At 37.6% G+C, this 14,948-nt stretch overlaps 1 protein-coding gene across 1 annotated transcript in view; it reads left to right on the forward strand.

Moving 5' to 3' along the window:
• The window catches only part of SLC25A21 (solute carrier family 25 member 21), a 265,037-nt gene that overhangs the window by 191,868 nt on the left and 58,221 nt on the right, over positions 1-14,948 (forward strand). The window contains exon 3 of the mRNA XM_075030254.1: positions 861-944. Within this exon, the coding sequence (XP_074886355.1) occupies positions 861-944 (84 nt within the window). The remainder of the gene's footprint in view (positions 1-860; positions 945-14,948) is intronic.

Consider the following 14,948-nt stretch of genomic DNA (forward strand, 5'->3'; position numbering starts at 1 on the left):
TTCTGGGGGTTTTTAAGTGTTATGTAGTAAGTAGCAGTTTAAATAGGAGTTTTATTGCTAAAAATGTATTCAAAATTTCTCCATACTGTTTAGCTGAATGTGTTGGCTGCAGTTTTAAAACTGCAAAAAATAGGGTAATCTAACTGAGATACTTAGTAAAATAATATAGTTTGTTAAACTCACTGTTGCTAGCCATAAATCATAAATAATAAGATGTTTACAGTCTTAAATCATAATCTTGATTTTCCTTTCAAGGCCACAAGCTTCCTGTTGAAACCTTTATTGTTGTCCAAATGTGAATAGAGAAAACAAGGTTTTAATTAAAATAATTCATTGCTTGCTTTTATTGTTCATCTTATTATTAAATTATGGAAAATGAATGGTGCTCTAATTTCTGGTCATGTCTCTGGTTGATTTTTATTGTAATTGTGTCAGATATAAAAAGAAAGAAACTGCACAGTGGATTCATTTCGTAGTGAAACACATGATAGTATTCCATTTCAGATTTTCAAAAACAGGGTTTGACTCAAAGAATCCCATTAGTTTCAATGGGCTTTGGATCAGGCACAGGGTTAACAGCTTATTTTTCAAACAACTAGAAAGAGGTGTAAATGTCAAAGGTGATAGCTATACTGTGAGTTCCATAAACTACAAAAAAAGTTACTACTAAAGCTCTATTTTTCCCTAGTTTAACAGCTTCTATGAAAATAGTGTTAATAAGTATATCAGGAATAGTATATAATAATGAATCAGATACGTAAAAAAACCCTTTAAAACTTCTTTTATATAATAATTGGAAAGTTAAAGTGACTTAAAATCCCTGACTTCTCATGCTGTGATGTAAATTGTATTTTTTTTAGGTTCCAAATTCAAAGAGGGAAAACTGATCCGACCGGTTACAAGAGCCTGGGGGACTGTTTTAGGACTATTTTCCAACGAGAAGGGTAAGAGTATATGTTTTTAAAATTGTCAATTTTATGTGACCTTTTTTAATCACCCATTTTCCAGACATTAGATCCTCCTTATATTCCAGCCTTTTTTGCAATTGCCAGAATTTAGCAAACATGTAGTCTTACATAACAAGCACAATTTGAAAAGTCTTAGCATTACTTACACTCACAGTACCAAGTTTTGCTATTAGGATATGTTTAAAGACCAGAATGCACAGCTGTGTAGAGACACCGGGGGCAAACGCTGCTTCAGTACTGGGAGCAGGATGGCCGCATCAGTGTGGTGCAGTGTCTAGGCTCTTGGCTCTTCTTGTCCTGGTTTTCTGAACTAGCTCAGCCTGAGCCATTACCAGTTCAGTGAAGTACTGGTACAAGCTCTGATGAACTGGCATTCCCAGTTAGCTGGGGTAGACAATGTTTCCAGGACCTGTGTGAGCAAAATTCCACAGCTTGTCAGTTTGACAGATTATGGAAAAGGGTTTATGGTCCTTAGTCACCTGAACCGTACCGGCTTCAGAAGGTACCACCGCTCCGAGCCTGAACTCCTCTAAGAGACTTGGGCTCTGATCCAGAAAGGCATTTAAATACATGCTTAATTTTATGAGCAGCCCAGTTAAAGCCACTGAAAGTAATGGGACTGATCATATGCTTAAAGTTAAGCCTGTTATCCACAGGAGCTCTTCAGGAGCTAGCCTTTAATCAAGGTAACTCTAATTAGTAAATCCCAGTTTTGAGTAGCTGGCAGGCTTTCCATCAGAACTTTGTAAATACAACACCAACCCATTTTTTATCCATATATTCATCAAAATGGAACTGTTCTTATATATAGTGGCACAGATGCCACGTATGAAGGCAGCATAGGTGCAGTGAGGCACAGACCTTGTGTCCACAAGATGTACTAGAAAAACAGCGGTGAGACGAGCAGTGAAAATGAAGAACTAGACCAGTTTTGTTTCTTGCAGTGAGGTTTAGCTAAGCTACACTACATAAGTATGTAGATGTAGAACTGGAGGGTTTCAGTTGCTAAAGTAGGGAGATGTAGAGAAGTTTCATTAAGGTGTTGAGAGAGGAAGTTGTCACATTTGCCCTTATCAGTAGTAAATTTATTTTTTATGAAAGACTAATGTTGTGCATTATCACTACAAGGCATTAAAAAGCTTAAAAGCTAAAAAGATTTCTAAAAAATGATAACTTGTGGCTTCTGGGGTTTTCTAAGCTGAGTATATGTTAATTTTTATTGCTTCTCGAAAGAAAACTACAGGTTTTGCAATAGGAAAATATTAATATTTGCCATCACGTCAATCTATTTTTAAATACAGAACTAGTTTCAATATTTAAGTCAGTGATCATGAAAATGCTATTTATCTCATCCAAACTCACTGGTACACACATTTTGTTGAACTAGTCACAAAATGTAAAATTAAGAATGGGTAGACGTATCTGGAGAATGAGTCTAAATCAAGAGACAGATTCCAAGTTAATTGATTTTTTGTCTTATTTTATTGCCTGTATGATTATGTTGTGTTCCTGGATATTTGTACAACCCACATGTATAAATAGTAGCAGGACACTGCAAACTTCAATGTACCATTCAAAATATAGTTCCCTTACTATTTGGGGGAGGGAGAGAAGGAAACAAATACTCTATGTTTCAATTGTTTTACATGTTGTGCTTTTCAAGTGCTTCTCAGAGACAGAGCTTTCACTTATTCTCTGGATTTGACTCCACTATTATTTTACCAGTGTTCAAACAGTGTGCTACCTAACACACATAAACTGTTTGACTGTGGAGAAACAATGGAGGGTCTAAGCACAGTAGTCATCTGTGAATGAACTTCAGAAAGGAGAGACAAAGATTGTTGGGTTGGGGTTTTTTTCTGTAGAATGCTTGTGCCCCAATAGTGGAATCAAACCAGAATATTTTTTTATATTTATATTAAGGCATGACTCTGTAAGCTGGAAAAGATGATTACATGAAATTATAGATTTAAATCACAATTTAGCAGTGGATTGCACTACATTTCTGTCGGGCTAGAGCTAATACAGAGTTTTACTTGCCTGTTGCAAAAGCAGTAAATACTGATCTAAACAAAAAGCAAATGCTATGCATACCTATTTTTCTCCAGGAAGTTAGACGGAGGCAGAAGGTCACATTTAAACAGTCATCAGTAGTAAGCACTAGGAAAAAAGGAGATGAAGAATCTCAGATACAATATAATCTTAAATTTTGGCTAAAAATAAAAAACTGATCCTGAAAAACCTGTCTGACTCCATGAGTCTTGCATTCCCATCCGCACAAGTTGCCCAGTTTCTGGAGCATGGTGATTATGCCACTTGTGAGAGAGGTGACTGTGAAGTATTTTAGTTAATGGAAACCTTGAATCCTGATAACCCCCTCCTTGGGTGACCACAAAAATATGCAGAAGAGGACACCAAGAAAAGGCTTCACATTTAGATACCAAGCAACAAAAACAATTTACAATTTATGAGGTGTTCAGATTCAGGTGTGTAAATTTGGGAGAACGGTACAAGAAATTCATTCATGCCCCATGTTTATTTCATATTGGCTATATGAAATACCCCCATCCGAGTGTGGCATTTTTAGACTGATTTTCTGAAATACCTAATTCAGTGTACACTGACTATAAAGAGTCTAGGCATCTCTCTCCAGTACTCGGAATTCCCTGCTGGCATATGTGATTTTATGTTAAGTTGACTACGAAACAAACTAATTAAATAAAGGAACATAGTGGGAAAAGAAATGTTACTAATGGCCTGCTCCTGAAAATGTTTACATTTGGGAATAGTGCTTATGCTCATTTGTACTTATATTTTCAATAATAGCAACTACGGCGAGCTAGAATGTCAGAGCCCAGTTCAGGCAAGACACTTCCTAATGCTTTAAATTTTTGACCTTGTTGACGTTAAGTATGCAGAATCAGCCTAGGAAGTACTTATTTTTATGACTGCATATGCAAATGTTTAATTTGCTGCAGTGCCTCTTACTGAAAATTAACCAGTATTATGTTACTACAGTATCACAGTAGTAATCTGATGATTTTATGGAAAGCTTCTTCATTACAAACAATGGCCAGGATTTCTTTAATGATCCCTCTGATTTTCTCCTCATTATAATGAGAAGGACAGAGGAAATATTTCCATTCTAACCACTAATAGAACACTGTTCTTTCAAAGAATCTGAAGACTCCTTTATCTTCACAAAATAGTAGAAGTTTCTTCACCAAAAAACCACAGAAAAAAAGGCCCTACAAAAGCTCCCTTCCCCCAAACTTTGAGTGGCGCTTTAGATGGAAATAAATTTTCTCCACAGGGAATTAAGTTCTTCAAAGAAGGATCCATCCCTTGAACTCTTTTCTTGTCTTACAAGAAAATGGGAGCCACAAAACATAAAATTTAATTGAGACTCACTAAAGGAAGGCTCAGTCGAGCAGAGCATTAAAGGTCACATAGCTTTCTATTAAAGGGAGGCAGGAGTATTAACTTCAGGGCTTTTGTGAACTTGTGTTGGGAGCATCCAGTTGCTGCCAGTTGCACGGGGGCTGCAGCGGCATGAATCTGCTCAGGTGGTGAGCAACCTCTGCTCAGCTGGATTCACTAGGAGCCGTGCGTCCGAGCTTCTCTGGTTTCGCTTATGAGATGATGCATGAATTGACAGATCTTTGACAACAGAGGTAAACCCACCAGGAGCATATCTGTTTATTGAGGAGTGACAGCTTTATAGCCAACATAAAAATAATCTGATGTTTATTGGGGAAAATGTTTGGATACAGGATTAACTGAAACCATTAATAGAGAGAACTTTTCATTCTTTTCAGATCTTACAAATAAGAGGTTAGGTTATGTTAAATGACCAATTTTTGTATCATCATCATCTTTACTGCATTTGTATTCACTTGCTTCTTCTTTGATAATGACTTAGGTTTGAATATGAAATGTAAGAATAAACCGATGGTCTAGCTGAATGTATACATTGCATTTATATTAAAGACACATGGTGTTATGTCTCATATTAAGAATGGAAAATTATGCCCATCTGCACTGTCTTAATTTGGAGTTACAGCATTAAAATGATGGATGCTGTTATTTTGAGTCTGTAAACAACTTTGTTCTTATAAACTTGGATTTTCATGGGCTCATAATTTTAACAGTAAATGTTCTGGGTTACAGTTGGCTTTTTTGGTAGGCACTCAGTCAAGAAACCTGTTGCTTTCTCAGTCATTGGTTAACTTCCCTGAAATAGAAAGGGTAGTAGTGTCCTGCTTTCCAGTTTTATAACTCAATACTTGAATAAGTTACAGTTTAAAGTGCTATTAGCCTGCCTTAGACATAGATGGTCCTGGGAAAGTGCAAAACACAATTGTCATTGATCATTTGAGACTCCATTTCTTCTGCTGAGTTATTTGATTATTTCTGTTGAATTTGGTTTGGGAAGGAGCAAGTACCTCCACCTTTACACAGCCCAATAGCTTAATAACTATTCCTGTCTTTTTCTCAGCACCACCTTACCGCTGTCTTGTACCTATAATTCTCTGTATGACCACACACCTTTTTTTTAATAAGCAACACCCTGACTCATACATTAGTGGGATTAGGTTATAAAGCTGCGCAAAACTTGTCAGCTCTGGGTGGAGTAGGTGGGAGAACAGCCAAGACTAAGCAGGAGCTGGATGAGTGTGGCGTTGTCAGCAAACATGCAGAAGCTGGAGGGTTCCTGGTTTTGATAGCAGTGATCATTCATCAATTAAGGAATTTGCTAGCACTCTCCTTTGTCCTGCCTCTATCCATCCGCTGTCTGTGGTGGTAACAAGTGCTCGAGAGACTACAGCAGTGCTCTTGAGGCCTGGCTCTCCCAGCTGGCTGCAGATGATACTCTGCTGCTTCAAATTGCCAACAGGTCAGGAAAAGAGACTTGCAGGATTGCCAACCCTGCAGGCAAGCACCAGCCTCTGGCACTCACCAGCAATCATCACCACCCGTTCCTGGGGCCCAGCGGGATGTGTGCTCTTCCAGCTGGGCTGAGGAGACCTAGCAAAAGGCTGCCAAATAACTGTTATACAAGATACAAATACTTGGCTACCTTGTGCCTGAATCCTTCAATGAAATTGCCGACCAGGGAAGTGTGACATGGTCAGTCATGCCAAAAATCCCTTTTCCCAGTGAGCAGTTGTGAAGCGGAGGTTCATTTCCACTTACTGGAGGCATAAATTCCTGTGGTATCAAAAGACCAGACTTTGGCTCTGCTTTAAGTGCTCTGAGGCAAGCAGAAGCGGTAGATGAAGATGTTATTTCCCCCCACAGCTATCTGCCCCACTCTTTGGTTTCTCGTAGGCACTTCATACTAGGCGGAGCAGAAGCAACTAGGACCCATGCATGCTTGCTACCTTCAAGAATGTTGTTTCTTAGTAGAGACCCACCTGCACTGCCCGTTTCAGAGACTGATCTTGCAAACTGCAGTACAGCCACCTATTCTCTTCTGCCCCCACTGCAGGAACAGTAACTTCCACCCGAACACTGAGGAAAGTCTGCTAGCACTTGTACTTCAGAAGTATCTGTACATAGATCCCTCTCTTTTCTAGTCCTGCTGGCCTGCCTCACACTTAGGAACTCATAATACTTCTACAAGCCTTGCTAAAATGAGACAGAAGATGAAAAATAAAGGCACTATGGTACCAAAATGTCTGTCTATCCTGATGCATCCCCAGAGTCCAAGTATATTGCTAATTTTTCTTCTCTTTTTCCCACACATTGTAGAAGTATTCTGTGGGTCACATTATGCTACATTGGCATCTTCCTGCCATACTGTTGTGTCTATTGCAGACTTCACTAAAAACCTGTGATTTAGAGTATCAGAAATAATGATCACATTCCTGTGTGAAATAATATCATCTGAAATGTAAAGTGTCCATTAAGCTTTATAACACCTTGCTGAATTGAGAACTGTAACTGAAATCGTGAAGGACAGTGTATTGGCTTGAACTGTGAACCTGTGTGAAATCTGTTGGCTTTTGTGATTAAAAATTAGTCTTAGAGCTGAATTTTTGAACCCTTGTGCTTGCTTTGCATATCTTCAAAGAAGAAACGCTCAGTGTTAGAAAAGCTAGTATTTGCATATTTTCAGGGAACGTGAGCTTGCAAAATTTAGGTAAGGACGTGGCAAGTTCTCGTGGTACATAATTAAAATTATCAACTGTTTAATCTGTCCATTTACTTTTGGAAGTGAGCAATTCCATTTGTGTTGCCATTTTTTTCTGTTGGTTGAGACTTGGCTCTTACAAGCAAAGTCTCTTCCTCTGCAGGCAAACCGCGACACTCCTCAGCAAGCGCCTCATGCCTGTGCAGTTTGGAAGACAGGATTCACGTGGCCCTGTGGGGAACAGGGCTCACCGATCTGCAGTGAAAGGAAAAAAGGTGCCTTAGCATAGACTTAAGGTGCCCCATGATAAAAGAATTTCAGAATTTCTTCTGGGTAATTAGCAAGAGTTCCTTCTTCATAATCCATGACATATATATGCGGAGTAATAGATCTGCTTTCCCTGTAACTGTTCTTGTGCCACTTACTCTCACTTTACCCCATGTCTTACTGTACATAGACCTACGTGCAATATCTGGTCTTATTGTTTTCAGTTTCATTTGGTTGTCTATAGTTTGTTTGGACTTGTGTCTTAAAACTGTCATTTTTGTTCTTACGCTGAATGGGTGCTGAGCCATAACATTTAAATGATGGTACAGCCTTGAGTAAAATCATCATTAAGACTGCTTTCAAGATTAGAGAAGGGGAAGGCGTAAAGTTTGACGGACAAAATTTTCCTGATAATTTAGTGTAAGATTGTGATTTGTATTATGCTCACAAGGTTTTAGATCAAATATGGCCACAAAGAAGACATCTTTTGTGTATCTATATGAAGGTTATATGCATTCTGCTTTCATCTGTAAATAAACATTCACGTTTGATAATTCAATTTTGTCTCATTTCCCAATAAAAACAGCAAAAATCTCAGGAAATTCTGATGCCTCATTATGTTTTAAAATGCATATACATATGTGTATGCATGCCTATTTATAAAATGTTCATGCATTCTCTTAGTCGCTACGTAGATAAAAATTAACCAGTTCATAATCCAGTGAAGTTTTGCCATCAATCCCAAGTGACTGGATGCTTCTGCAACACTACTCAGTCATGAAACAAAGATGATACTTGTTCTTTTAACCTGTAGGTCTCAAAACACTTCACAGAAGGGGGAAGTACCATTATCTCAGCTGTGCAGATGGGGATGCTGAGGTGTAAAGTGCCGGGAAGTCAAGCAGATCTGGACCAGAGCATGTACACCGGTGGTTCTCATGGAGCAGCCTGTTACCATGTCATTTGTTTGCCCCATGCTAGCATGTTAGTATCAAAGCTCTGAGGAACATTTGTGTTGGACATAAAATTACATTCTTTGATAGAGGCTGCTAATTCGGAAGGGGTCTTGAAGACTTACTTGGCAATCCATTTTGTGAAGTAGTTTGTCTGAGGGCATACATGGAGGTAGTGGCAGTTTTAAGCCTGAAGCTGGATAGCCTGACTGCAAGGCTAGTGCCCTGTTCAGAGGACTGTGCTGTCTCCAGATAGTCAGCAGTATTTACAGTGATGTTACTGTCATGAGGTTTTCATCATCCCCTTCAGGCAGGAATCCTCTGTTCCTGACTGGAGGTTCCCTACCCCCATCTTCATATGTTAACACTTGAAAACATAAGAAATGGCTCTGGAATGTGAAAAACTGCTATTCCCATTTTTACGTGTGTAGCTCTCTGAAATACAATGAGGTTGTACTGGTGTGACTAAGAGCAGCGTTTGGCTAACCATGTTTTTATTACTGATGGACACACATTTTACTTGCAAAATTTGATCTGGTATGTATGACAACACAGTAAACAAGGACACTCTCCTAAAGAATCACTTCTGAGAATCATATGCTTTAAAGATGAAACACGTGCTTATTTATTTCCCATAGGAACAGAACACAAGAAAATCATGTAACTCTTATAAGCACCTTAGAAGTAAACAGGCCAGACTTTAACTGGCGTTAGTCATTATCATTTGCTAAGGCCACTGGAGGAACACCCTGGAGGAACATTGAGTAAGTGTCCGTTCTGCATTTTTTAAGGTCCAAGTTGTATTTTTTTTAAGTTTCAAATGTTTTCATAATCAGATTGTTTTAATCTTGAAGTTATGATTTCTTGTGTCTCTATTTTCTACTAATACAACATAAATAGAACTCGTTACAGTATTAGTATTTATAGCAATAGCTCCTACAGGCCTCAGTTTGGAATCAGACGGCTGCATTATAAGGTGCTTATACTTAGAGTAGTAAGAAGATACCTTCAAGAACTGTTCACAGTCCATTTTTATCCATCTACTCTAGTTAGTGAAAGATCAGCAGAACTTAAATTTTTAGTCCTTCTGATTTTAACATTCAAGAGTATTTATCATGTACCACATTAGGTTCCTGCTGCTTTCAAATATCTTGTTTAAATAGATCACTGTAATAATTATGCTTCTAAAAAACCTCCTTTTAGTTTAGTGCGTGGAAAATATCATACTATGCTGTATTGTCGGATTCCCTGACTGTGTTTATGTGTGTTCTGAACATGAAGAACATATCTGCCAAATTTGGTAGCCCAGGATAACGGCCATGAATTTCTCCCACTTCAGTAATTGGTTCAGCGTGAGGGGCTGCAGTATTTCACGGCGGTGACAGCAACATTCCCCGGCGCTCCAAGCAGAGGTTTGCACCGGGGGCCCCGATGGGGTCATTTCTGCCCGGCACCGTTCGCCCGGCTTTGGGCAGCGACACGGTGCCGCAGCCGAGCCCCAAAACGTCCCGTGCCTTTGGGTGCAGTCCCCGGTGCGTGGGGCGGAGGGGTGCTCCACGGGCGGCCGAGCTGCTGAGCCGAGAGCCATCTAGAGTTAGAAAGCTGGGAAGAGCTCGCGCACCGCCTGTTGCCCTTCTCCAGGGCTTCCTTGGCTCACCCAGGGCTGTACAAAATTTTTCAGCTAGTGAGAAGCTTTCAGGTCATAAGCCAAGACCCCTCCGAGTTTAGTCACAGCCGGGGCTGTCTATCCTCTGCGCAAGGGTTTCATGAATTACTGTTAAGGCTAAGTGGCTAAATTAAGCTTAAGTCACACTTTCAGATCATGCTGCTTTTTGGGGATCTGTCCCCACACAACTTGCTTGTTCTGAAATGGTATATATAGCGCCGTCAGAGCCCTGCGGAATTGAAACCTGTATTTAAAAGGTGAGAAACTGATTCTAGCCCTGACGGAGCGGTGGGGAATCTCTCCAATCTGAGCTGGTGTGAGGCTGTCATGCCCAGCTGCAGGCAGATAAAAGGATCCAAAATCTATCTGAAACCTTTTTCTCATCAAAGGTAATAGCTCTGAAATCTGAAGATGACATTGTCAATAGGCAGCTGTCAGAATTCACTATTTATCTGTTATGTAAACTTAGCCATTAACATTCAACATTTCGTAAACACAATAGTAGATGCATCGTGACATGCAAAATTAATTGCAATTATGTGTTGTGCTTCTTTAAAAGGCAAATTGTTATTTACTTCTCCATAATTTGGGCTTCTAGTAGCCATTAATTGTTCACCTATTCTTTAAAGAAAAATTCCCCTGTATCAAGGGAAAAAACAGTGACCAGAGAACAGATAAATCACTTTTATGTCCTTAGAACAGCTGACTTTACACTTTTATTACATTGTTTGAAAAAGCATCTTTTCATCTGGAAGGAATCAGTTTAAAATGTGATTGTCAACACAACGAAACCAGCTTTCTGTTTAAAATGGCTGCTCGTGAAGCTTAGAACTACAGTTTTGCCAGGGTTTTCTTTACAGACGTTAGTTACTAGAACCAAGAGATTTTAGATGGGATGTTCACAGGAAATACCTGGCAGACAGCGTAAAATGCAAAGTAAAGCATTTTTATTTAAGCTGTAGGAAGCATGCATGTAAAATGAGCAACAATGGTTTAGGTCAAAAGCATTCTTTTTAAAATAGAAGTTTAGAAGTTTGTAGTTTGAAGTGGGCAAGAGAAAAAATCCTCATTAATTTTTCGTGTCTTGACCTAACTAATCAGACAACATACATTTAGCATATTTCTTAGATTATATTTCATACTTATTTATGATGACACTATTATACCTCTCTCTAATCTGCATGTCTTTACTTCATCTAATTTCATTTTCTTCACTGGTTACATCTGAAAACAGCTTTGTTTTGAGAAAGACAAAAGCTCTTTGTAAAAGAGCTTTGTCTCTTTTATGGCAATCCTTTTAATTACTATAGTCCTCGGGTTTTTATTTATATATACAATTCTGCTTGATTTGAACCCCTGAAATTTTTAAATCTCTAAAAATGTTGATGAAGATCCTATGCAAAATAAAGTATTGCATTCAGTGATAAAACATTTTCACTCCAGCAATAATGGAGCTTTACATTACATACATTTGCTCATTATTTTAACTGTAAATTATGAAGATGTATTAGAACAGGTAGAATTTTTTCAACACTCATAATTTTCTTGTTTTCAGGGTAGACTAATTATATGTTACTTATAATATTTTTACTAACAGCTTTGTATTATCCCATACTCTGAACATATAGGTATCCTCAGGTTTTTTCCTAATACGTTCCTTTGGTTTTTTTTTTTATGTTAGAAGATGAATAGCATTATATGAGAAACTTCTAAAATACATCTTTGTTAGAAAGACAGTTTTTCCCTGGCAGGCTTCTTTTTGTTGAGTCACAGAGCTGCCATTGCAGCTGTAACTGCTAGGTATGCTGATCATTCATCTTTAACACCATTACCAACCCCTCTTCTCTTTGCAATATTTTTTACCCAAGGTGAAGTCTTCCTGTATATCATACTTCACATTCTGAAAGAAATTTAGTAAGCTAGAAATTGAGGATGTCTATGCTTGACTATGGAGGAGAAATAATTCCTCTAAAGCAATGCACCAACTCAAAATAAAAAGGCAGTGTAAATAGCTATGAATATTTGACAGTTATGTATATTTTCCATGGAATGCATCTTAAATAAAACGAGGTAAAATGAGGAATTAGCATTGAGTATGGAAATATTTTAGAAGAGTGTATTTTTGTATAATGCTAACTCATAGTTTAGGGCACGTTGCATTCCATATGACTCTGAGAATCAAACTGTGAAAAAGAAATAGTTTACTTTGCCTGTTATACTATTTGGCTCTTCAAAGAAAATAAAATTCTAAATACATATGAAGGTGGTTTTTTAATTTTCACGTTCTTTGCTTATGCAACTTTACTTACAGCCTGCTGTGCTTCTTTACCCTATAAATAACAATACTAACTTTAATGCAGTAGAAATCATTTTATTTAATTATAAAGAAGTTTATATCAAGTGTAGTGCATGTATAACACACTGTATTTCCTTACAGGAATGCATGCATATAAGCACAGATAAGCTGTACTGTTGCATTCTATCCAGCGTAGAAAGATTCTTTATAGTAAGCCGGCAGGCACTTCATAGTAAATTTCTGAAGCTTTCGAGTAGCATATGGGGCAGTAACTCTAACTCTGAAGCATTGGCTGCAGTTATGAATACAAGATCAATTCCCATGCTTTTTATTTTTTACAGCTTGCCTTCAGTGTTTGTGTATTTGTGCGTATTTTGGCTTTGCCTGAACTTGCATATACACTGTTTTGTAGCTGACTATCATGCACTGGGTGTCTCAAGTACAGAATGATTTTTTAGGATTTATTTTAATCTGATAAATGGAATTTTCCGTAATAAGTAAACACCCCTGCATCATAGGAATTTGGTAGCCAAACCCAATAATTCGATTCATTGTTCTTTGTAGCAGTTGAACTCATTGGCAGGGACAAATACTTCTACGCTCCTGATGCCTCCTGATCTAGGTAGGGGCTCGGATTACTTACTGTTAAAACATTTCTTAATAAAACTCATTTTTTCATTGTTTGAATCCCACATAAAATAATTCTATATCCTGACTTAACAAAAGTCAAGTTTTGATCAATGTACCTTCTTTTCTTTGCAAAACCCCATTTTAAAACAAATTAAATATTCCACTTATGTCTTAAAGTAAAAATATAAATTCAAATAGTTTTCTGTATAAAATACTTGATAATATCAAAAAATGTCTGAGATATTTTAAGAGCTTATTTTTTACACTATTTTTATTTGGAAATATTGTCTATCTCCGGTATGAATTACCATTTAGTATATAGGTAATATTTATTCTTATGATTGCCACTGTGATTTAGAAGAATCCATTTTGTGGATGAAAGTAAAGTGCTAACTAGTTAGCGTTCGAGCCTTTGTTTTAATATATTCTCACATAATATGCCTCCAGCCTTGAAAAGACAAAATAGTATACTTGCATGATATTCGTATTTTCATATGTTTATTGGGTCACAACATATTAAAATATTTAATATCAAGTTTTTTTCATCTTTTCTTAATAAATGGGTAATTTAATTAAAATATCAAAACTAATTTAGGTTTTCTTTAGGAAGCATGTAAAAGGCAAACCAAAACTTCCAGGTACATTTTAAAAAATCCTGTGCAAGTGAAATATATTGTCACAATTTTGAGAAAAACAAAATGTCTCCATCAATATTTCAACAGCTCATGTTAATAATTGCAAATAATTAATAATTTTTAAAGCTGTTATATTACAACAAGAAAAATAACAGTATGTTTTTTTGTACAAATAGCAATTTTCATAGGCTTTCTCCAAAGTTTTTGTAATAGTAATTTTATCTAGCATTACATGAAGAAAAAGGGGAAAAGGCAATTTAATGTATTCCTGAGAACAATTACAGTGGTGTAAGAGGTGAAAAATTGACTAGCGAGCAGTTTAACATAGGGGAGAGTTAGCTGTCATTGCAAAATGCTATGAATCAGTGGCAAGGAAGTTTTCCTCAGCATCGTTTGGGAAAATGCAGTTTTAGAAGCAGGTCTTTCTAAGTTACCATGAGGGAATGCTTGGAATTTTGTCTTTCTACCAAAAAGGATTGGTTTCCCCTTGATTGTCATCAGTTTGCTAGGTTGTCCTGCTATTTAAGCTATTAAGGACTGGTGTGCTGCTTGGTCTCAGGTGATCCATAAAAAGGAATGAAGCCTTGGGAAGGTAAACCATCACCAGACTGGCTCGGTGTATCAGCCTTCCATGACGGAAGCTCTTTGTTGAGAATTGTTGGCAATTGCAGCAGTTTCCAACCGAAGATAAGAGCCAGCGTTCTCGGATAATGCCCTCGATCACACACCTGATGACAGACTCCTGCATGCAAGTTTTTTCAGGTGCTATGTTTGCTCAGTAATCCTTCAGTGCCAATCTTTTCTAAATGGTGAGCAGGTCCCGTCAGTAATGGACATCAGCCATTAAGCTTGTAATATTTGTCATATATCAGGTTACGGCTTTGTTACTGCAGTGTGATGAATGGATGCTGTTGTGCTTAGAGAAAATAAAGAAGTGCTATAAATTTAGCAGTCAGTACTAAACGAGTTGCTACTTTAAAAGCCTGATTCACATCCTTCTGAAGTCTATGGAAAGTATTCTGTTGGCTAAAGCCTTTATATCAGGCCTTTAATTTTCTTTCTCTTTTAAGCAACAGAACCCAGGGCTGTCATTAAAATACAGTTCCCCGTTTCTCACTATATGCAAGTTTACACCTACATAGTAATTTTAATGTAACTCTTACTTTAAGTCTTAAAGTTTATGTTCTGCACAAATGGTTTGATTAAACATGGAGGCATACAGAGAGTTGATCACAGAACCTGACAGGTCACTCATGAAATAATCAGAAATGGGATTGGGGTGTTCAAAAATTCATACAGTATTTCTTGTAGCTGGTTTTTTTCATGATCCCAGTAATTCCTATACCAGATTTTGAAGTCTGTGCTCTGATTTTATGCTTTATTTACTTGTTGGCATT

Source organism: Buteo buteo, chromosome 6 (genome assembly GCF_964188355.1).
Source record: "Buteo buteo chromosome 6, bButBut1.hap1.1, whole genome shotgun sequence".
Classification (NCBI taxonomy): Eukaryota; Metazoa; Chordata; class Aves; order Accipitriformes; family Accipitridae; genus Buteo; species Buteo buteo.